A 25,208-nucleotide genomic window follows, 5' to 3' on the forward strand; every position below is an offset into this window, starting at 1 on the left:
ACAGTCATGCATACAGTGTGACTAACAGTTTACTGTTTTATATAGAATGACAGCTGAAGAATGAAACTTTTCAAATATATTTATTCCTTTGCATAGATATTTATTTTATAAAAGTAATATTGTACAATAAAACAGTCATGCATACAGTGTGACTAACAGTAGGTAGTTTCACTTTTTGTTTTTATATAGATGATGACAGCTTATGGAATGAAACTTTTCAAATATATTTATTCCTTTGCATAGATATTTATTTTATAAAAGTAATATTGTACACAAGTAAATGTAAATTAAAATACATTCTCAGTGAAGTAGCAACAAACTTATACATTCTGTTCCATTCACAAAATTTGAATTTGTTGTTTAAAACAGTGCATATTAAATTACACAAATACTTTCAAAAATGTGCTTACCTTTGTGATGGCTAGCCCTTTAAAAGCTTTTGGCACAAGTCACTGAGTTACATTTAAAATTTAAGTAAACAATTTTACTATCAATTTATGTGAATAAAATTAACATTCTAATAAATAACCTGAAGTTTTATATTATCTAAATTTTAATTCCTTTATTTAAAAAAAAACTTTCAAAATACTTACACTTTAATTTTGTGTTATTGTAACCTATAAGCTATGAAAAATATTAATTTCCCACCCCCTTTCTTGACTCACATAATGCCAGTCCTGTAGATGTATGTCTAGACAATTAAGTATATAATCTGACCTGCTGACAAGTAAATTTTCAAGCTCATTAATGTCTCACCTTACTGTTTGAAATGTAGCAAAAAAAGAAAGTTTGCCACACAAATACTTTACAGAGGCAGAAAAAACCACAAGGGGGACATTCTGAGCTTTAGATTGGTTACAAATGCTTCAGTAGGTGAATTAGATGTATGCAAGTAGATTCTTTCAAAATTAAAGAGGTGGGTGTGGTTACCTTTGTTGATTTAATATTAATAACTCAGATAATAGAGAAGATAGAAAATATTTTTTTACATTCGATATCAGTACTTTTGCAATGTAATTTGTTAGAAATTACAGACTTTGTACATTAACTTCAAAAACATTTAATTTGAACCAATACAACATTCAATTTACCATGTGGCACAAAAATTGATATTTAGGATTTTTTTACATATTTACTTTTAAATTAAGAAATCAACTAATGTATAATACTAAAATTTGATTTATAATCTACAATTTAATACCAACTTATTTACTTGCCTTCTTAAATAGTAATTCAATAAAATTTTGAATGTTAGACAATAAACAAAATGACATGACCTTTTATCTGTGTAGTACGATTGAAACCACATACATGTAAATCAATATTTAGAAGCACTCTTTTCAAAGTTTATTAACAAACAAATAATAAAAGTTAACACTTGTAAAACAAATGAAAAAACAATGAAAGAGCACTTACAATCTGTTTTTCAGAATACTTATTGGAGCTGAGAAGATTGACAGCTTCCATGTGGCCAAAGTCAATATCATGACCAAGAAGGAAGATAAAAAGTAATTTGCAAACATATTTCTTCTTCTGATACCCATCGAGAGTTTTGTCACCTATTAAAATATTAACAATAGCATATTTTTACACATTTCCTAATTAACCATTTTTAACTTGTTCATTTTCACAGCATACTGAATTCTACATTGAAGAAATAAAAATAATAAAAAACAATAAATGATGTTAACAGTGCTCGGTGACTTTAGAAGTCAGGAACTTTAGTAAAGTGCATATTGTAAAACAACAGTGTTCAATAATGGCTTTAATCAAACAGCTGAATATGTCATACAGTGGAAAACAGTATCCTATACAATACACATACATACACATTTCAAAATTGTTAATATCACACTTTTCAAAGATACTTCAACATTTAAATGCTATTTTAAAATAAATAACAATTATTAGTTAAAACTATCTGGTTAACACAATAATAATAGTGAATAAACTAATAAAAATTACAATAAATAAATGGTAGTTATATTTCTGCTGAAACATGTTTTATTCTGTTGAAGCTTCTTTTAGCTGAATTGTGAACTTGTAGTAGAGGCCATCATACTAATCAAGGGCACTTTTGGTATATATATTTTCTGTCAGTTGTCAGAGTGAGATGTTATGTGCAGCATTATCATACGAAAGTAGCAGCAGTTCAAGCAAAACTCCACGTAAATCATGACCATATCTCAACAAATACTGTAAGTTTACTGGAAGAAGTAGTGACAACAACTTATGTAAATGCTTGCTTTGTTTGCCTTTGAAGAAAAACATTCAGTGTGAACAGTAAATCTTCTAGCAACTTAAACATGTCTATAAAATATTTTTTCATTCCTAAGGAACTTGAGTCTACAGTGAAACAAGATAGCAAAAAACAAACAAACAGTTAAAGCAAACAAAGATAATGACAGCACAAATAAAAATCTTACACTCGATCATCAAAATAAAAATAACAATTTCTAAAGTTTGGCAAAAGCTCTCTGGCATCTCAAAGAAAGCTCAATGAACTAATATTGGACATCATGGTTTCATAGTTTTGTCCAGCAGAGTTGTCAGAGTCCACATCTTTAGAAATTTAACCATATCACTACAGCCAACAAGAACAGTCATTCCTAAAGGAACTTTAATGAGACGAACATTGCAAGTTTCAACTAGCAGTAGCTAAGACTGTTGCTACAACTGCTAACTTCTGGAGTTGCTGAAATAGGTAATTAAATCTTTAGTTTTTAGTTTCTAACATTTTCACATTTTTAAACTAAACAATGTTGGAGGTTTTTTATTTGCACCTGACTTAGGAACATTAATATTTTACTGGATTGTCATCACATTTACTATAGTTAATTTTTACATATTGGAATTAACCTGTTTTGTTATTAAAACCACATTTGAAATCTGACAGACTATTATTTTATTTCAGAGCCTATTTATGAGTTATGTGCACTGAATATATAGATATACTGTAATTTAAACACAATTATAAACTGCCATAGTATAAAAGGATGTTATACTTACAATTGCACTGGAAGGGCACTAGAATCTTCACATGTTGAATACTGCTTCCAGAACAAAATTGTCAAGACTACCATACATAAAGGCTGCAATATTGCCAAGGCTTTCAGGTTAGTGGCATATTTTAAAATTGCAATAATTTGCCAATGTATTTAAATTACTGCACATGTACAATTCCAAGCAACAGCCCTTAGTGAGGCAATCTGTAACTGTGTTTTCCATGGAAACCGATTGCTAATGTCCTGATATGAAGATATGGAAATGAATCACTGCATGTATACCATGCTTATTCAAAAATGGGAATTTAAAATTAAAACAGTCAACCTTTACATTTGCTCTTTTTCAGAGTGCAGGTTCCAACATATAATTCCAAAGGTTTTCCCACTTTAAACAATCAAACTGAAATTTGCAAAACTTTGTCATCTTATTGGATTTGTAAAAGAGAGACTGTTGGATCAAGAACTTAGACTAAAATATTGATAGAACAGACAACTTACTGAAATGTTCAACATGTATGTGATTAACCTTTGAAGTATCATTAGCAGTTTTGGTTACACCTATCTACCAAACAAGTGCAGCCAATGCAAAGATAAAAAAATGGCCAACATGAACATATCCATAACTTAAAGTTGAGTAAATTGATTAACAGCTTTTCCATCATCTTTGATCCTGATAACCTGATTGTTAACCTGAGTAATCTTATGCTAAATAATCATTGTAAATCTGCCTTAGCTAAAGGTGTTAATCTCTCTCTTCCACTACATAAACTAAATTTTGCTAACATCCACTAACCATTTCAAATTACCACACACAACCTACAAGTCCTTCCTGTGTATGACAAAGGAACTCTTGACCAATCCAGTGAATACTTCATTACAAAAATAAAAATGTTGGCTTTTCCTACTTTTTTTTTATAATTTTAATACTAAGAGATATCTTAACTCTTTAATCCCTGAAAAAATCTCAGCCTTAAAAGAGCTATCACTAAATATTCATGTTACATGGCCAAACAAAGGCAAAATACAAGTTACTCTTGATGAGTACCAAAATTAAAATTTTTAACATTGACCCTTTATCACTTATCATTCAATATGAGGAAAAAATCCAAAGATACCTGAAAGAACTGAAAACCAAAAATATCATATCTGAAAATGTTGTCCCTTCATCATATGCCACAGGCTCCCACCCTGCTATTTTATGTGCTCTTAAAAGTTCCAAAGTAGGCATCCCCTCCAACCAATTCTTTCAGCCTTAAGCATTCATACTTACAGACTTGCAAATTTTCTGGTACCTAGCATAGCTACTAACTAACAATGCTTTCACTACTCCTAATTCTTTCCAGTTTGCATGAGAATTAAGTTAACTATTCACCCCTCTCCCCCCACAAAAAACAACAAACATTTATGATTAGTTTTCCCCCCTTTTTATTAATATACCTCTAGATGAAACAAAAGATATTTGATAATTGAATTTTCATGTAATAATATTTTGCAGAATGGCTTTGATGAGCCTCAAATTAAGACCATGCTGACATTACAACTGATAATTCTTTCAACAAATAATGGGCTCCCTGCTGGGTTCAATATTAGCTAATATATTTCTCTTTTATCTCAAACAGAAATGACTTAACACCTACCCTGCTGACTTTAGACCGACTCATTGCTGAAGGTATGTGGATGAGACTTGTTATATTTCCCTACTACTCAAATTTTTTAGAATACCTGGACTCATAACATCCTGTCATTAAATTGCAAGATTGAAAATAATAATTTAGTTTTGCACATTTGCATTACCATAACACAAGTGTATAGAAAAAATATCTTTTATGAACTCCTTACACAATGAAAGTTTTATTATGATCATCTACAAAAGAAATTTTAGAACATGCTTATTACACAGAGCTTATAAACTGTATTTCACATACCTTATATTTACACTCAGAAATTTTTCTCATACATGATATTGTAAAATGTAATGATTACCCACAATATTTATTACAAAATCAGTTTCTAACTTTTCTAACTAATAAATTTATAAAACCACCTAGACAAGCAACTTTACACACAATTACCATGTACTCTTGTCTGCCATACATTAATAAATAAATCCCAGCTTTAAAAAGTTAACTTAAAGTTGTAATTCATCATTACTACCCCAAGTTGAATTCAGGTTAGTTTGTAAACCCATATCATTCATACAAGATTGTTTCCATACTAAAGACCTTCAAATTTCTTTATATTTATGGCTTCTATATCTTTACACACATGGAGACTAAGGCCTCCTGTACTGGCAAAATCAAATCCCGTCAGTTAGTTGTAGCCAATGAATAAATATAAATTTCCATGAGAACACAAAAACATTGTGTAACCTCTTTACTCTCTTTATATTCCAACATAGTGAAGAAACAGGAGATAATCTTATCAAATTTCAATATACTTTGTGAGACTAACCATGATCTGGAATTACTGATTAAAGAAACATTGGGCATCAACTTTTACAAACACCAACTGACATGCAATTCCTTTTAACTCGCACATTTTTTTAATGCGTACAGTATTTCTGCTTGTCATTCCTTCACTTTTTGTGTTTTAGTTTTTATTAATTTATTATTACTACAGCAATGTACTTTAGTTACTCAGGGATGATGTAATTTTGTTTTAGATACTGAAGATGGATTCCATAGCATTCTGAAATATTTACCCATGCCCCCTTCTGTTATAAATAAATAATGTTGTTTATCTAAAGTATCATTATAATTTGTGACAGGTAAGATCACATCAAGTGCAGTCTAAATGTTCTGGTAAACTGCATGTTATAATAGTACCTCCCCACCTCTGGGACTTTTTCTGTTGCATAACACTACCACACCCAATGAAAAGGTTCTGCTTCTTGTGGTGCATCCAGAAGATTGTTTTTGCATAAACATGCAAGGACTGTTTCTTCTGTCAAGATGACACTTCTGTAGAAATCTTTCAACAGCATTGTATAGGATAAAATGTGTCAGACTGATGTTCTTGGCTTGAATTTTTGAAGCAAGTTCAGTTGAAGTCATGTGTCAGGTAAGGTCATGTCAAGTGTGGTCTAAATGTCCCAACAGATTGCGCACTATAGTAGCATCATGGATGGTGTTCTTTTTATTGTGAAACTTTGGTTTCCTCAGAATACATTAATTACTAAATGAAGAAATGAAATAACTGGAGGTGGGAAGGTACATATTACTTGTATAATTGACAAATTATAGCCACCATTCGTTCCCGAGAGTCTTTCCTTAAACTCAACAAAATCATCTGATGTTAGTCAGAATAAAATATTAAATGGACCATACACTGTTGTGGAGAGCTTAATTGTATACGAACAACATTTACTACATATGTAGAAGCACACAACAAATGACTCCAAATAGGAGTAATATAATATTAAATAATAGTATTAAATATAAATAAAATATATATTGATATGGTATTAAATGTCAAAATTATGTTTTGTGCTTACGTTGCAAGTTTAAATAATATAGCGATAACTTCTTTTACAGACTGTTTTCCAATGATGCTTACATCATTTCTCCTGATCAACTGTTTGGTAATGATGCAGTTATAGATTAAGATGTCTGAGATAAAGACCCTGTAGAAATTCATTCTCTAGCTGATATATTAGCAGTTGATGGCAAGGTATCATTCCATTCATGTATATGAATTTTGCCAGACTATCAAAGTTGTGCCTCTCATACATTGAATCTTGTTGCTACTACTGATGTAGATAAAGCTGGTATAAAAAATTGTGTTTCAGTCAGCAATAGAAAAAGCTCAAACCTTAGGGAGAAAACAGAGCAGAAATATTCTAGTTGCTGACACAATTGAGAATGAAATAGGAGTATGTTTGGTTGTTTCTTGTTAAACCTGTTGGAATTCAATGTTTGATGCCCTATATTGCATAGAAATTAATATCTAGAAGGGAGTCAAGCAACCAAGCATCAACTGTGGTTTTGACCCACTGGGTCTTGACAGGCTGAATTTAGCCGAGAAAAACCTTTTATTACAGAATATGTCCAAGTCATAAGACGTATTGTTAGAGTACTTAAATCTTGCAGAGTGAGGACAAAGCATTTATGGGACTACTGATTCCTACACTACATGCTTGTCTAGCAAAATTGGGTCATTTCAACAATAAACAGTTGAAAATCTGCAAACACCTAGATGAAGTATTAATGCAAAGCATAGAAACTAAATTTGACAAAATATTCAAAGATGAAAATTCAATTATTTTAGGATTTTTATCTGAGCTTCAAGCTCTACTAGTTTCCAGAAGAGAGCATAAGGAACAAATTAACCACAAAATAATCACAAAGACAGAACACACAGCATAATAAAGTACAGAATTGCTTAACAAAGACAGCTGAAGATAAAGACAATTATTTCAGATGTCTGCCAAAAAAGAGAGCATAACATACTGCACACACAAGTGCTCAAGTAATTGGTATTCTTATAGATAAATTTGTTCACAATGATACATTTCCAGAAAGTCTTAAATTCAGTTCTCTTTTCATTAAATACAAATATTCCATCAAGTGCTTCAGCTGAGAAGGTTTTATTTTCAGTTGGAAAAGATGTGTACGGGCAAAAAAGAAGAGCAATTACTGATGCAAGCTTTGAAAGAGGTTTTCTTGAAATATAATGGTGATATTGTTCTCTCACAATAATCATCTTAATAGTGCAGTTATTATATGAAGTTAAACTATGTTACATTATTTCACTCAAATTGATGGGCTACTTACTTTAGTCATTTGTATTCTTTTGTTTTGCAATAAGTTACATGTTGCTCTTACTTTGAGTACCATAAATGAAAAACTAAATTCTTTTAAATTGCTATTTTAAAACCTCTAAACATACAATTTTTTTTGCTTAAGTTCAATGCTGTATTCATCAACATACTATATGTACATCATATACCCTTGTGCAAATTAATTGAAACAAGACAGAAAATTACAATTTTTTAATTTTTTGCATTTTATTTCTGAGAATCCAAAAATTACTCACAATAATACATGAAATGACAACCTTTATTTTTCAGAAAATCATTAATCCGCTTTGGCAGAGTCCACAAGTTGATTTCAACCTTTACTAATGTTTGGATTGTGGTACCACACCTAAATTATGGCCTCAATTAGCTTATCTTTCGTAGTAGTCTTTTCCCCAAAGTCTTTCTTTATAAATCACCAAAAGATTTTCAACAGGATTTAAGTCCAGAGAGTTTCCAGGCCAGTCCAGCACCTTTATTCTTGTTGTAGTCTTAAAATTCTTCACAAGTTTTGATGTGTGACACGGAGCCAGATCTTGCTGAAAAAATGCCAGATCCATCTGGAAATCTTTTTTTTTCAATTATGGAATGATTCTTCTCTGCAAAACTTGGATGTACTGTGGTCCTCGCATCATACCTTCTACGATATGTAAGCCTCTGATACCATAGTAGCTGAAAAAGTCCCAAAACATCTTTTTCTCGGGATGTTTTACGAACTGATTGATGTTAGATTCTTGAAATTTCTCACCTGGAGATCTGCGAACATGCAGACTTCTTTGACCCTGTACGAAGAAACGAGTCTCGTTACTGAATAACACCTTCCTCCATTGTTCTTGCATCCAGTTCTTGTATTTCAGACCCCATTGATACCATTTTTTCTTCACTGAGTTGGTAAGAAGTTGTTTTTTGACTAGTCTCCTTGCCCTTCTAACGCAATTTCGAATGACGTAACATTCCTCAAAATTTTGCCATATATCCCAAAAATAGATCGACCATACTGCAAAACACAGCTAATGATGCCGTCTGTGTGAAAAAATGACTATTAAAGGAAATCAGTGGGTCCAGCAGCCGCCATGCTGAAAATATTGTAAAATGACCGTTTGTTTCAATTAAATTGCATGAGGGTGTATATACAAAGAACACGTATCTTTTTGAAAAATAACAAGTCCTTATTTGTTACACTTTTAAATAAGTAACATTTTGGGTAGTGACAACTATTTTTAGGAAGTAACGTCCTTACTCTTTTCTAGTAAAGTGCCCAACATCTGTGAAATTTCAGAGTAATAAAACAATTTCACATTTTTCATTATAAAAGCATATTACTTGAATCTAGTTTTTAGTAACTGTTACTAAAAATATTACTACATGATCATAACTTAAAAATTGTCTGAGTATATTTTTATAAAGGATAAATCATTTACTTAGTATGACCTTGCTTGAATAATTCTGTGCCATTAGTCTTTCACACTTTGATATATCTAAACCAAAGTTTACTTCTTTCTAACAAAAAGATAAAGATATAATTTTTAATCCTGATATATGATAAACAACTCCCCACTGCATTGTGTTTTTACCTCAGGTATTTCAATATCACATTACTACTAACTTGCGATGTCTGTGAATGCAATTGTATGGAAAAATACAGAATTTTGTCTCCTAAGAAAAAACAATTTAAATCAAACTTCTACTTACACACACACACACACACACACACACACATTCATTATTCTTCTGCTACAAGGTCACAAAATAAAATCAAACATAATTGAGGATACACCTTTTAACCAAAATCCTCTAATTTGTAAGATAAAAATTACTTCAATTCTTCTGAATGGAGAAAAGATGGGTAAACTAAAGCACTTTTATAACTTATTTGTGAGGCCTTAACTGTCCTTCACTGCTTGTGACCAACAGTGGAAAGCAACACCTCAAGATACTGTTTTTCATCACTCAGTAAACAGAAAATTATTAGGATTTTGTACAATCGCATACTTGTGCTTGTTTCAGATATGCCATATGATGGAAATTTTATTTTATGAAATAATAAAAAAATGTTTTATTTTGATACAAGTCTATTCCTTCTTTCTTATTGACTACTGAAGCTAAACAAAACTTGAACTAAATTTTCTATTTAATTCTGTTTACTGAAAAAAACAAAAATCAATATTTAAAAAATCCTTTTTATTTCTTCAGCTTTTCTTCAATATTTATTTTACTGTGAAAATTATTTTTACCTTTTTTTTTTGTTATATTATTTTCAGTAATGTACACTACACATTTCTGAACAAACCTACCAAAATTATATTGAGTTCCATATACAACATGGTGCTGCATAAGTACTCTTTACTTCATACAGTTGCTTAACTCTTTCACTGCTGTGGACACATTTATGTGTCTCATCAGAGCACAACTATGATCACTTGTATGGAACACACTAAACAGCATTTGTACCAGTTTGAAAAAATTGATATTATCCACAAGCAAGATGAGAATTTTGAAAGCTCTTACAAAAAAAAAACAACCTTCAAACTTCCCAAAAATCTACCAGTTTCAAGTTTCATATGAATGATTAAATGAAATTTTGTTGTTGTACATCTAATAAAAGCTTACACTAAGAGATTTGCTTATGTTTAATTGTGAGAAGTAAAGTGGTGGCATTTGAAGTAAACTAACATGCAGTTACTGGTAAATTATAGTTCACTTGATAGCTCTCACCATTAAAGATATTTGTCCATTAAAAAATTTATATTTTAATACTATTCTAGTAAAAATGAGAACATCTACCTCTGAACTTTGAACGAATATTTGCAAGTTCCTTGTTGATCCTCTTTATCTCTGCTTCTTTACTCTTACCTATAAAAGGATCACAAAGAAGTATTCACTTTAGACAAGAACTTAGGAAAGTATTGTTACAGCTATACATAGCTAAATAATTTTCACACAAAAGTCACAGTTAACATTACTTCATCAATAAATTTTTTTAGAACAACAGTTCTCAAACATTTTTGAACATTCTCTTTCTGTTAGTATTATCAACAAATTAGTGGTCTCTTCACCAAACTATATTTTTATCATGGCATTCTTAGCTGGCACAAGCTACTAGTTAAATAGTATAATTAAACTATTCTTTGACTCATTTTTAGTCTTTTTAGTAGCTGTTAGACAAAAACTATACCTAGCAAAGTAAAATATATGAACTTATCTAAGTTTTATTTTAACTATGACTATTTTGACCACTTAAGCTTCAGTGATATTATTAAAAAAATGATGTTTAAAAAATAAATAACAAGCTAGTTTGAAAACTAAAGTGTTTAGGTAAAGTGGATACAAACTGTGCTCAAAATATTACCCTTATTTAAACATTATTAGAAACAGCACACACAAAACTGTATTACTCAAACAATGCTTTACACAATAAATAAACTTAGTATTCCAAAAACTAATTAATCTCAAAGTCTAAGTTCAAAACAGGCCCAGTTCATTCTACACTTTGATCACTGTGTTATTGGGTTATACCAGTGTTGGAGAATTTCACTCCTAACCAGTAAACCTAACACAAGTTAATTGAAGCAAGAAAGATTAGACCCAAAACACAGTGAAAAGGGTCAAACATACTGTTGTTGTGAATGTACTTTGTATTCACTACGAGAAGAATCTGCACATTGGATAGATGAAGTGAAGAAAAAGTGCCATTGGCAACAATTCACTTCTTCATATTACACATCTGCACAATAGTAGGTAAAATAAACTTAATATCCTAAAATTATTTACCCTCAAAGTCTAAGTTCAAGAGAGATATATATCAAGATTAAACAATTATGTATTTATGAACAATAAGTTCCCATTCACAGCATGCTAGGTAGACAATGTTATGCATTCAAGAAGTTTTCAGACACATTTTGTTAGGCAGTATAGACACCTGTCTAGAAGTATTATGATAACATTTAAAAATATAGACTTTTACTTGCTTTTACATAATTGCAGTTTGCACCTTTCACCTTAAAAATATATTCTCGAACAATTAAGTAGTAACCAAATCAGTGATATAGACTTAACAAAATGGGGAAATAAATAATCCTGAGATGGATCTTGCATTTTTCCCATTATGACAGTACTTAGTGCATAACTACTCCAACTAAAAATTACAAAAAAAACCCCAAAAAAACAACCCAGTAAAATAATTAATTGATTTGCCCAGACAGAAAATATATCTACATAACCATGGAATTTTCATGTTGTTCATGGCCGTTTATGGAAGTTATTCAGTTTAAGAATACTTCATAAAGATGTATTGAAGATAATAGATTCTCTATTGCCAATCCATATTTCAGTTTAAAATATTTTCATACTAGTACAGATATGTTAACAATACAATTGCTGGATTCGCATCTACAGAACACACATTTCGTTTTTTTTCAACCATGTTAACTCTATATACCTCAACATTAATTTCACCTATGAACAGAAAAAAAACTAACCAAATAGCATTTCTTAACCTCAAGATTACAAGAACTGATACACAATTTAAAACAGAATCCAAAAATCAGCCATACTGGATTATACATTCCCTGGAACTCAGCACACAAATAAAACAAAAACTCAACATATGAAACCAAATAAACAGACAAAACTATACTCACCCAACAAAATTAATGAAGTAATCAACAAAATAAAACAACACTTCACCAATGTCAACAAAGTTCCTCCAAAAACCATCAAAAAATTATAGCCACACACCTAGACCAACAACAAATGAACAATAAATCCCAAGATACAACAAACTACAAAACCTTACACTTCTGCATACCACATATTCCCAACATCAGCACAAAAACAATCAACATTTCGAAAACACAATGTTCTAGTAAACACCAAACTTGTTCAAAAACTAGGTACAAAACTAAAGTCCATACTATGTAAAAACTGACAAACACAGCACCAACATTATTTATAAATCACACAATGCAACAACTGCCACAACTTTATACTGGAAAAACAAGTAGAAAAATGACAACCAAATTTAAAGAACACAAAAAAAAACAACTTCACACATTATTGAATGCTGCAAATCAAATAAACGCTACATAACCATAGAAAACACCCACATACTAAGTAGGGAAACAAATATAAACAACTCCAAAATCAAATCCCTACTTATACAACTAAAACCAATGTAATGGAACACTTGTTTACATATGCTAATTAATAACCTAACATCTAACTGCAATGCCCCCGACAATCAAGTACCTGCTTACACTGTCATCCCTAAGACATGTAATCAGCAATGATCAGTTGCAAATTCTTTCTTTGTTAACCTGAAGACCTAAGAAGGTTGAAATATTGTTTTGTACTTTATTTTAATTGAAGTGCTAATATCCATACCAACTGTTTTGAAAATATATAATATCTAATTTTATGTAACATGACATAATTGATAGTTTATTAGTATACTTACAATTTCTAATATCAGAGATGAACACAGCCAAGCCTCTCATTCCATCACCTCTCACAGCAGGCATTTTTTCAGCAGTTTTTTTTCTAAAGTATTTTTAAAAAATTATCTTAATTATAAAAGCAATATTTAAGAGTTCATTATTGTCAGCCAAAAAAACCTACAAGTAAAAAGAAACTCCTGAACTGGAGCTTTAACACAGAACCTTTGATTAACAGAGCCAATGCTCTATTCAACTCAGCTATCCAAAAATATAAGCCATACTTGTCTCCCTCATTCATAGTTTTAACTATGAGTATAAAACTTCACACTACTTCACATTACTGTGGTCAGGAAACAGTGGAAAAATTTACTATCATCCTAATACAGAGGTTGCTATAACTAACACTTTACTGGTGGCAAAGAAAAAATGTACATAATTGAAAGATTTGATAATTTTCACAACACAGATCTTGCTCTGACTCTAGTTATAAGAACATATAAAATGGGAAGCAAGTTATTTTACAATTCAATTTCAACTATGTCAAATTATGAAGATAAGGTTTTTCAAAAATGTTTTGAAAACCACTTATTTGATTTGATCAGACAGGAAATATATCTACATAACTCAACCATGGAAATTTCATGTTGTTCATGCCTGTTGATAGAATTCACTTTAATAATACTTCATAAAGACGTACTGAAGATGGATTTTTCATTGCTAATCCACGTTTTTGTTTAAATATTGTCCTAAACAGGTAAGAATGTTTTTTACATACAATTAATGAGTAATATGAAAGTATTAACCAAAATTGCTAAGTTTAGATCAGGTACTGCTGTTACTTGGGTTGCTATATTAGTAAATAATGCACATGTCAAAACTGCCATTTTATCTTCACTTATATCAAAATTTTGTATTTTACAAGCAAAATCCACTTTTTTTTTAAAGTATGTGACAACATGATATTACTAGTATGTTGACTTCAAATAAAATATTCAAGAAAATAAAATACATGCAACTCATGAAAGCTTATGTTGGTGAAAAAAACACTAACATGAACAACTCACAAACATATTAAAAACAGAAATACAAATAATGCGCTATTTTTCTCCATAATTCTGACAATTGAAAATTAGCCTCAATTATATATGAAACCAAAAATTACATGAAAAATTGTTGAAAGTTGTATTAACGAAAATTACCACCATTTCTGAAGATCATTTCAAGTTGATCTGTTTTCCAACCATCTCTATATTCAAAGAAATTTCACAATCAGGTATTGCCTAAGGTGTGTGGGCAATTTTCTTTTCAAATCACTATATAAGACTGAAGCAAACATATGGAAGTGTTGAGGTTAGTTTTAGTTTGTGTGTTAATATTTTAATATTTTGTTCCAAAATGTTTTGCATTAAGTTTTGAAGAAACAATGAAAAAAATGTATAGTTTATAATGAATATAAAAGTTAGTACATAATTTGTACTTGTCTCTTTAACACACTATTTTAATAAAGGCATGGCAATACAATGAATGTCGTATTGTGCAGTTGTGATACGATTGTATTTATACATTATTCAATATGATACAACATATACATGTTCATAAAATGTAGCAAGCTTTCAGTAAACATTACAAGTCTTTTATACAGAAAAATTAGAATTTCTGATAAAGTATGTTTGCTAAAAAGTAGTGATTCAAAAGTACCGAGTACAAAATGTTTTCATTTTTTTTATCAAAAATATTACACACAAAGTAACATCCAATTAACAATAACAAAATAGACAAAACAGATATTAATCTTTATTTTACTTCTCCTGCCAGCTGTTGTTCAGTTGATCACAACGAAGAATTTGAAAAAGTACTGTAAACTGTGAAGTACTTAAATAAGACAATATTAGTAATATTTGTGAAACTTCTGTACCTAGATGTATATTGTATCCCAACATCAACATACACACATATCATATTGACTCTTGTGCTGAGATAGGCTCTTTATATTTAATATAAAATAGTACATCATAAGATGCAAATACAAAGGGAATTTTGGTCCATCTAAGCTTTCCTCTCTGCCAAAATGAACTTTAAATAAAAACTTAAAGCCAGTCTTCAGTATTGAAATACTCAGTTTTCTTTTAAAGCCCTTCAAATTTACTGCATCCACCAAATCTAAGGGCAAACCATTTTGAAGGCCAATCACCTTTTCTGAAAAATAAATTTTATTCTTATTGAAAGAAGCCATTCACTTTCTAATTACTTGATAAAGATGTTACCAAGCAAAATAAAACTCTTTAGCTAAAGACAACTTCCTACTCTGCCAACATTTATACTTGTGTTCACTAGTCCTATTATTCTCAACATTAAATATGAAAAGTGAAGTATCAATACTGTTATTAACAAAGCAGAATCACAACAGACTTTTGGCACAAGCAGAGTATCTCATAGGTCAGTGTTGGAATTTTGCTTTATTTATATTAACACTTTTGCTATAAGCTTGGTATAATATACGAGTTTGTCTACACATGTGCACACATTAATTATATACACTAACTTTTAATACAGCATGTGTATTTTCACAAAATTTAGCAGACTTTTAGTAAAGGTTACAAGTATTTTGTATACAAAATTCAGATTTTTAATGAAATATTTTTACTAAAGATTTGTTTGTGAAAATAGAGTATGTTTTGTTACAAGTCTGAGTGCAAAGTGATTTCATGTTATGATTGAAAAACTATTCTTTGTCCCAGAAATCTCATATTATTTACACAATCTCTAAAACCTCCTAAATACATTTGAAATGTGTTTTCAGTAAGACTATATTTTATGTGGGGTCTGTCACTTAACCAACCTCATAACCATAATAAAAAATTAAGAATATAAATTATGCTTTTTCCATGCTAGAATAATGACATGTTATACCATGAAAATACATTTTTAGACTAAGCAGCTTACATCTCATAATCCTATATACAAACAAATATATATATATATATATATTTTTTTTTTTTTATGGTACTGATCTTCCAATCATGCCTACCTAACATTACATAATTTGCACTGATGCAGTGCACATGCATCCAGGTCATGTATCCAGTGATATAAAACTGATCTTTAGTCTTCCCCATCTTGGCTGTGTTTTAGTGGACTAGTGTTTTATAATATATAGTCATATTTCAATTACTATGCATTATATATACATATATATGTACATATTTAGAAATAAATTACTATGCTTATTTTTCTTAAAATATAGAATAATAAATCATGAAGTAAAGCAAACAATTATCTCTTCTAACTAACCATAGAATTCCACTATAATTTATTAAGCTAAGAAACTAAGATGTATTTATATTTAAAAAAAAAAACAGGAAACTTTGAGCACACTAAAGACACAACCTACCTCCTTGAAAACATGAATCAAAAGAACATGGTAGCTTTTTCACAGATTAAAATGGCTGAGAAAAACCACTCTGGAGACATTCTAAACTGTTGCTTGGTTATTCACATCTTATACTGCAGTAAGAGTATACAATGGACTATTTCAAAAGTGGAAAAGAGTTGAATGGGGTCACTATGCTTTATTCAGTACACAAGCCACATGTCAACAAAATAAAAATATACAAGGTTATTAAATATTCTAGCTTGTCAATATTAGTAACACGAGTTCCTAATTTGTACAAAATTAGAGACAATATTTTGACATAACAAACATCTAATTTTAAATTTTCAACATACCACATGACTCACTAAAATCTATATTTAGGCATGTTCTTTTAATATTTACTTTTAAATCAAGAATTTAACTAATATATAATATTAAAGTTTAAATTATAACCTAAATTTTATTCCAAACTTATCAGTACAAATTCATACAATAGTGGGTCAATAAAGTTTTGAATCCAAATCAACAAATGCAATAACATAGCCTTTGACCTATTACCTGTTGTGTAAGAGTTAATAATATTGAGAGGGGCATAATTAAAGTTTTCAAATGAAAAATACCACCTGCAGAGGGTAGTTATACATTTTAGTAGTTGTGTCAAATTTAGGTTCCAAATTTTGAGTAAGGTAAATTGACCTGAAATAGTCCTCCAAACCAAAACCTTTAAATATGTAGGTGTTCAAGTAGTCAAATTAAAAGAAACAATTAAACAATTTGTATTTTAATAACATTCAACAATGTTCAACAATCCTAAGAAAAATTTATTCTATGTACTACAATACAATATTTTCTAAATTACAAGGATCTTGCAAGATTTTACCTCACATTCCATGGTTTAGTCACTGATATTTACTTGGATAAATAATTGTCAAACGACCTTTAGTTGCAGTAAGTGAAAGATAAACCATGTAGATTATCATAATTTGGATCAAAAATTTCATATAAATAGGAACCCACTCAACAGCATGCTTGATGAAAATGATCTTGACACAGTGATGAGTGAGTCACATATGCCATTGATGTTATGTTCTATTGCTGGTGATAAAACCAACAGACGTTTAAGGTTTTTATAGACATACTGAAAACAAGTCACAAAAAGATATTGCTTTATATACAAATCACTAACTGCACCTCAGCTGGAATATTGTGTACAATTTTCATCTTTGTGTCTAAGTAAGAATATTGACTTATTCGAAAGTATTCACACAAGAGATCCTAGAATGATTCAAGAGATAGAAGTGTTATCTTATTTTTTCTTGAGAAATGAAAAGCAAACTGAGCATTGAGGTTTATAAGATTATTGAGGGTGTCAGTAGCACAACAGTCTCCTTACTTTGTACTGTATTCAAAAAATAACACGAAAGGACAATAAAATTTGAGATTTGAATAAGGCAGTATTGACTCTGGTTAAGAAAGTTTTATTTTTCAAATAGGATAAATAATTTATGGGAGGAACTGCAATCAGCAATAATGGAGATCAATACTTTTCAAGAGTTTAACAAGAGAAATGATGATTTCCTGAAAATAAAGGCTTTTAAGTTTTTACTTTTTAATTTAGGGTGTATGTCTGGAGGCAGTTCTGAAAAACAAAATATAACTTTGTCTGAATGTTATTTGATGAAAATTACTGCTTATCACTAGAGTATTTAATTCAAAATTAATAGTAATAAATGATTTTTAATTAGATGTCAGTATCAAATATATAACCAGGTACCAATTATGAAAAGTATGTGTTCAGGTAATTAAAAAAAACAAATTTACATTAAATTTGGTGAGAAATATTAACCTTCTAAGTTCATAATACATAATATGTATGTTTCCTGTCTTCATGTACTATAGACTTGTACAGCCTCTTAATACTAGAAACAACAAAATAATAAAAATACCTCTGACTGAATTAAATTATTAATGTCAAAATTAATCTATACTGTGGAATTACTTTCCATCTACTGGTCATATTCTGTTGTTTTTATCAAATTCATATTTACAAGACAGCTAAGGAATGTGCAACCACAGTATTGAAGAAAAAGGGCATTGTGCAAGACTTCTTTGCCAAACAAGGAGACACCAAATTTTGCTAAGTATGTTTCAAACCCATTTTTACTTTGTCAACCACAGACTAAAGATTACAACTGCACTGTTGTCATATTTTTTATGTTTTTTTTAAATACTCATAGAATAACTGATATCCAGGTAGTTAAGAACAAAATAGACTGCAATGGATAATTAAAAGCTTGGTGGGTACCCAAGTTTTGAGTACCCATGCAAACCTGTAATTATATACACTCACACATTTTAATGATAATTCATGTTGTATCATGTGGTAGCTGCAAAAGAAGTGTAGCATGATTTTTTTTTTTTTTGGTTTCTAATACCATGTATCATTCTTATAGTTTATCCTCCCACATTTTTATAACACACATTACAAGATACATCCACATAAACACAACAAACTACTAGACCTAAATATTATATTAATACATTTCAAAAATAAGAGTTCCATTATTAATTCAACATATCAATAAATATATTCCTGAAACATTAATTTCTTTCATTAAACAAATTTCAGTTAATACAAGTTATGTGTTCAATTTGTATCGCACTTATTGTTTATGAGCTAAAAAACAATTTCTACACTACTAGGTTAAAAACCACTGGTATGTATGTGTTTAAGCATTAAACTATAAAATAAAGAAAAATTACCTGAGCATACCAAATGTTTTTGTATAAAGAAGAGATAAATGACTGGGTAATATTCAAGAAAGGAAAATTTACATACTAAATCATTAATCCCCTGTTGTTGCACACAAAACACCCTCAATGCCAGCTCTACACTTTCATTGGAATAGAACCCAGACCTAACATTATCTCATTTTTTAAAACTTGTAACTGGGTGGTGCTAAATACAACCTGTAGTTTCTTAAACTGATGATATAATAGTAATTGGCACTTCTGGCAGATCTCGGTTCCATGTGCTTTTTTCTTATTCTTGCAAGTTGCTCAATAAAGTACACGTGTAAGTTGTACTACTCTATTAGCACTATTTTACCTAAACATTAATGAGCACCTTAATATTATCCATTGCCTGTGAAAAGATTTATTGATACTATTGACTGTTTTAACACTTAAATTAAAACATTTCTACTTCTGGGATCTGAAAAATATACCTTGGAAGTAGCTTTATCATTTTAGAATTTTTCATGAAATTGAAATCACTATGAGTTTGTTAAAAACAGTTTAATCATCTTTAGAAATATGTTTCTTTCCATTAAGAGTTCTTAATAAAATATAACTTACCAAAATAAATACGAATGATTATTATTTTTCGATAAGAGAATAGGAAAACTTGAAGAAAGAAGTGAAATATTTTATTGTAACCTTACGATATTCAGATACTTAAAACTTTAACCTGCCATACAGTAAGACAGAACTAACATCGAGGCAGCGTTAACACCCCTCTTTACTACAAATATAAACAAGTTCCGCTTCCGGTATTTTTACTAAAATAGGTATTTTATTAAAAAATTATAATTAGAAAATAATAAAATAAAATAATGATTTCGGTTATCAAGATTCACATGAACATGTAAGTATAAACACATACAGACAGATGTATTTGCACTAACACGCTAGTTTTTATCAAATTATGAGGAAATTTATCTTTTTATTTCTAAACAGGGATAGAAAAAACATCTAAACTTGCTAACTATACATGTATAACGTCGCAGTCGTAATGCTAGATTGAAAAAGTGCTTTGTTTAAAAAATTGGCTTCATATCCTTATGGTTTCATGAATTTTTGGAATATAAGAACTAATGAATTCTATTTGTTGCCATTCTAGAAACTTGTCACATGTTTTTTACAACACCAATCGTGAATCTGAAAGGGAAAAACATACGCCTATCAAGGACATATTTCTGATATGACCTTGAAATATACCTTTATATTTTCTAACTAGAGCAAGTTAAATACATGCGGAATCTTGAAAAGTTACATAAGTTCTTAACATCACAGTTGAAATAATTGTAGACTTCACCATTCCTTAACTAGTTCAGATTGTATATCCAGAAAGACATATTCAGGTAATGTTTTAAAATTTCTCGCAGGTGTTTTGCACCTAGTTAATAATATCCATGTAAAATGAATGATGAAAAGTTGTAATCGTGTACTAATCCTTTTGTCAAGGTTATATAGTGAAATACTTATATCATTGAAACTTATACTATTTGCTCTTCTGCCTGTATCTACTCTCTGGCAAGCCCATTTTAGGAAACACAGATATTTGCATAGTATGGTATGAATTGGAGGTTCTCTTTCTTTAATAGGTTATTCAAAATAGTCGTTTATTTAGGTAATTTTCAGAATATAGAACATTACACTAGGATCCTTTTTCTATTACTAGAAAATATAATATAGAAGTACCGTAAATAAATATTTTGTTTATTTGTTTACACCTGTTTGTTAGCCTTTCCTTTGTTGTCTGTGATTTATTTCTGGTACCTACTGTATTGTTAAAACTTTTGGCAACCTCTTGGATGTCACCATACTTGAATATCAGAGGTTATTTAAGAAGTGGCATGTGGTAATGCTGCTGTTGCTGGAACAGCTATTCATTTCATCTTTCTGTAACTAATACAGAATGTATCATTATTCAAGTATATTCAGATTTTTTTTTGTAAATATCTAGGCAGTATGTTGTTAATCACAACCATGCTGACAAGATGTCAAAAGGTCGTAAATGCACTAATTATCAGCCTATTGCATATGAAATGTTGGATTTCTTGTGCAAATTTATAACTCGATTTTTAGTAGCTGAGAGAAAAAAATTATCATAAATTTGTCAGAATAATATAGTATATTGTCTGGTTCATTTCAAGCTCACTTTATTTATCTTACTTTAGAAATTAAATTACATGTATATTAATTTTTGTCATAATGACTATAATTTTTGTTCCTGTACTTTTTTCTAGGAGCTCAAGATCGGTCACAATGTGGCGACAGCAGCTCGTGATATCAATCACATTTTGTGATAGCACAGTTAATGAGCACACTGCACAGCGTTGGTTTAAAAAATTCGTTCTGGTGACAAACTAAACTTCGGGACTGTTCTCAAACAGTCTTTAATGAGGAAGAATTGAAGGCCTTAAATGAATAAGAAACCTGCCAACAAACTTGATGTTCATTATTCAACAGTTTTTTTGACATCTTGAAGTAACTGGTAAGGTGAAAAATTCGATAAAAGGGTACCTCACGAATTGACTAAAAACCATCAAACTAGACGAGTTAAATTTGCTCCTCACTCCTTACTCGCAAAGAACAAAAAAACACCAAAAAACCGACCCATTTCTCCTTAAAATTGTCACCAGTGATGAAAAATGGATTCTTTACGACAATCGATAACTGACGATCCGGATAGTGGCTTGACTATGAAACACAAAACCATACGATAAATCATCTCTTCACTCTGAGAAGCTTATGGTTAGTGTTTGGTAGGCGTCAGCAGGTGTGATCTATTGTTCATTCTTAAACCCAAAATAAATAATCACAGCAGAGGAATATTGCTGTGAACTTGAAATTAAGTACCAAAAGTTGTCACGTAAACATCCAGTAATAGTCAATCTTAGTGGATTTATACTGCTTCATGACAATGCTCAACCTAACGTTTTACATAAACTTTTGTAACTTATGAAACTTTACCTCATCCACCATATTAACCAGATCTTTTTCTTACACAATATCAATTTTTAAAAACTTCAGGACATTTTTCAAAGGAAGAAACGTTTGCAACTTAAAAGTCAATTGAAAATGCCTTCAAAGACTTCTTTGCATCAGAGGAAGACAAGTTCTTTAAGTATGACATTCATAAACGTACAACTTCTTGGCAGAAGTGTATTGAGTCTAAAGAAACTTATTTTGATTAAATAAATTAAGTAGAAAATATTTAGTGGTTTCACATTTTCCTTTAAAAATCCCACATTTCATAAGCAACAGCCTGATAATTTACACAGGCGAAGCTTATATAATGCTACTGAAGTGAGGAGATGGTGGTCTTCAGTTTACCGATTTCCATGTAAAAGTCAAAAGTTTCCACAAAATGGAGGTTAAAAACTGTTAAATGAAGAATAAATAGAACACGGATAGTAACAAACACAAGTGAACACATGTGGTGTATGAAACATAATATTCTTTATTGAAGCATTTTGGACGTTTAAAATGTTTCGAATATTGAATATTTGTAAAAAAATGTGAAGTATATGCACGAAGATATAAAAAAATAGTTATATAATGACTTTTGCTTGGAAGGAGAACGTGTTGGGGACACTTTCCGATAGAATGATATATTGCTATGAGTTGACGCTAAAAAGGTCAGAAACTGGTATAAGAAACTACGAAGACCTCATTAACGAGACAGATATTTGAAAATTCCGTGACATCTTGGAGCTGCGATTGATTAATGACTATCAGGAATAAAACTGTCAGAATAGGAAGGGAGTCAGCCCTTTAATGAAGGATCAATGACAAGAATGTGTGCAAAGATACACGAAAAGAGGCCGCTGATTTACCGATTCCATCTGCAATCAGTAAATAAACAGTTTTGTTTTGGGTTCTAAATAATGCATTATGATTGCAATTTAAGTATTGGAACTACTTATGGGTAGTTGTATATATTATTTGGCAAATCTCAAGAATACTTAGGAAAAATGAATAAAAACGCATGTAACTAGTGGAAAATTAGTTATCTCGCACTGAAAAGAGAGGTCTGAAGATTCCACGATAGTTGAAACAAGCCAGAATGAATACTGCAACTACGAGTTCCTTGGTTTTGTCACGCCTACGTTCTCTGTAAGTAGCTTATTACCACCTTTACTAGCAGCGTAGTAAAGGAAAGTTAAATTGAGAGTATGAAGCATCTCTGTTTTAGAAGCGTTTGCTAATCGAACTAGAAGGTTTATGTTATTTAAGCAAATATGAGATGTTGATTGTAAGCCTCTTAGATTTGGAAAGACTCATTAAAAGTACTAGTTTTTGGGATCTTGGTCGCAGAATCGAATTTTTTGCTTAAACTGTAAAGCCTCGAGTTAGTGCTTGTGCACTTCATTCGCCTAATGCATTCTTAGTCTAAATAAATAACTGTACCAGGTAGTATTAGTCGAAGCTCCAACGGACAAGCCGAGCCCCACACAGCCTGTCTAGTGTCTGCGTGACATTATTAATTACACTACTAAACCTGGTTGGGCTTTTCTTCTATATGAATATCATTTGAAGGCAAAAGGTGGTAAACAAGAGATGAAAATTAATAGATCAAGCGCAAAGGAAAACTGAAATAACGTATCTATGGATAACCATGCAAAACATAACTTTAACAAAGTAATCCACATGCTCGCAAGTTGTGTACTTCAACCAATTGCTACATACAAGTTTAAGGTACTCCAAACAAGTCTATATAGATTTCTGTATCGCCTGTTTGAATTGGCAAGATTCTTCTAACAACTATGTACAGAAATATATACATGCTAGCTTGAGACCTAAGAAAAAAAGATACAGTATATAGCCTTCAATTGTGTAAAAGGAGTAGCAAGTAGATCATTTTTAGAACCTTGATATGTCCAGTCAACGAAAATGTCATAATTATATGCAGAAATTTCAGGATAGTTTCGATAAAATATCATGTGAGTGTACATGAATAAAAACATAGATATACATACTATATTTATTATGGAATGATGAAGTTGTGGTTTATGATGTATATGTGATATATAGGAGTAAAAACTGAATTTACGTAATGGGATAGGACTACAAAATAAGAGGAGATTCAATCAGGATATTTATTACAAAGTAATGCTAAATCACTGAATATCTGAGGTGTGAGAATAAATAAAATAAAGTGATTGGACACCAAGTGAAATACAAAATGAAAAGTCTATTTATTTTACATTTAACCCTTTTAGAGCTAATGGGCAGCTGTCCTTGGTTGAGAAGGTACCAAATGCATGTTTACACATAAACTACAACAATTTAAGTAAAAATAGTAAGTCTATGTCTATTTAAGCTTTTAAAATAAAAAAAATACCAAATTTTTTAACTTTGAAAATTTTAAGTGTAAACATGCAAAAGTACTTCTCCCCAGTGATGGAAAAAGTCTAAGTTAATCTTGCAAAAATACCTGTCGAGAGTGATGAGAAATGTTTAAGTTAATATATCAATTTAAATTATTTTATGAATTTTAAATAGGTTAATTTTGTTGTACTCTTGGTTTCACTCAGAGCTTTGGCTCTGAGCTACTTATACTGTTCACTGCAAAGAAGTATTTGTTGAGCATTTCAATCATGCTAAGCTTCACTCAACATATTATGAATTTTCATTTTTATTCTTTAAGGTATGTCACATTTGAAATGTGAGCAATAGAGTGATTAATTCATAACAATTTAGTGTGGAAAGTCTGTTTTAAAAATAAAATTTATTATGAGCATTATTCACGTCTGTTCCCCTCATTTCAAAATGTACAGCTTTTAAAACACAGCACAAAAAGAAGCCACTGT

The 25,208-nt window shown here is 30.4% G+C and overlaps 1 protein-coding gene across 3 annotated transcripts in view; it reads right to left on the minus strand.

The window, feature by feature from the left end:
- LOC143258683 (AP-2 complex subunit alpha-like) overlaps positions 1 to 20,135 on the minus strand; it is a 67,138-nt gene extending 47,003 nt beyond the window's left edge. For all 3 annotated transcript variants that reach the window (XM_076518095.1, XM_076518094.1, XM_076518096.1), the window contains exons 1-4: positions 19,966 to 20,135; positions 13,256 to 13,338; positions 10,585 to 10,653; positions 1,417 to 1,559 (exon numbers count right to left, since the gene is read on the minus strand). In XM_076518095.1, coding sequence (XP_076374210.1) covers positions 1,417 to 1,559; positions 10,585 to 10,653; positions 13,256 to 13,319 — 276 coding nt within the window. In that variant the 5' untranslated portion in view covers positions 13,320 to 13,338; positions 19,966 to 20,135. The remainder of the gene's footprint in view (positions 1 to 1,416; positions 1,560 to 10,584; positions 10,654 to 13,255; positions 13,339 to 19,965) is intronic.
- Between the last annotated feature and the right edge of the window lie 5,073 nt (positions 20,136 to 25,208).

The sequence above is a fragment of the Tachypleus tridentatus genome, chromosome 8, assembly GCF_004210375.1.
Source record: "Tachypleus tridentatus isolate NWPU-2018 chromosome 8, ASM421037v1, whole genome shotgun sequence".
Classification (NCBI taxonomy): Eukaryota; Metazoa; Arthropoda; class Merostomata; order Xiphosura; family Limulidae; genus Tachypleus; species Tachypleus tridentatus.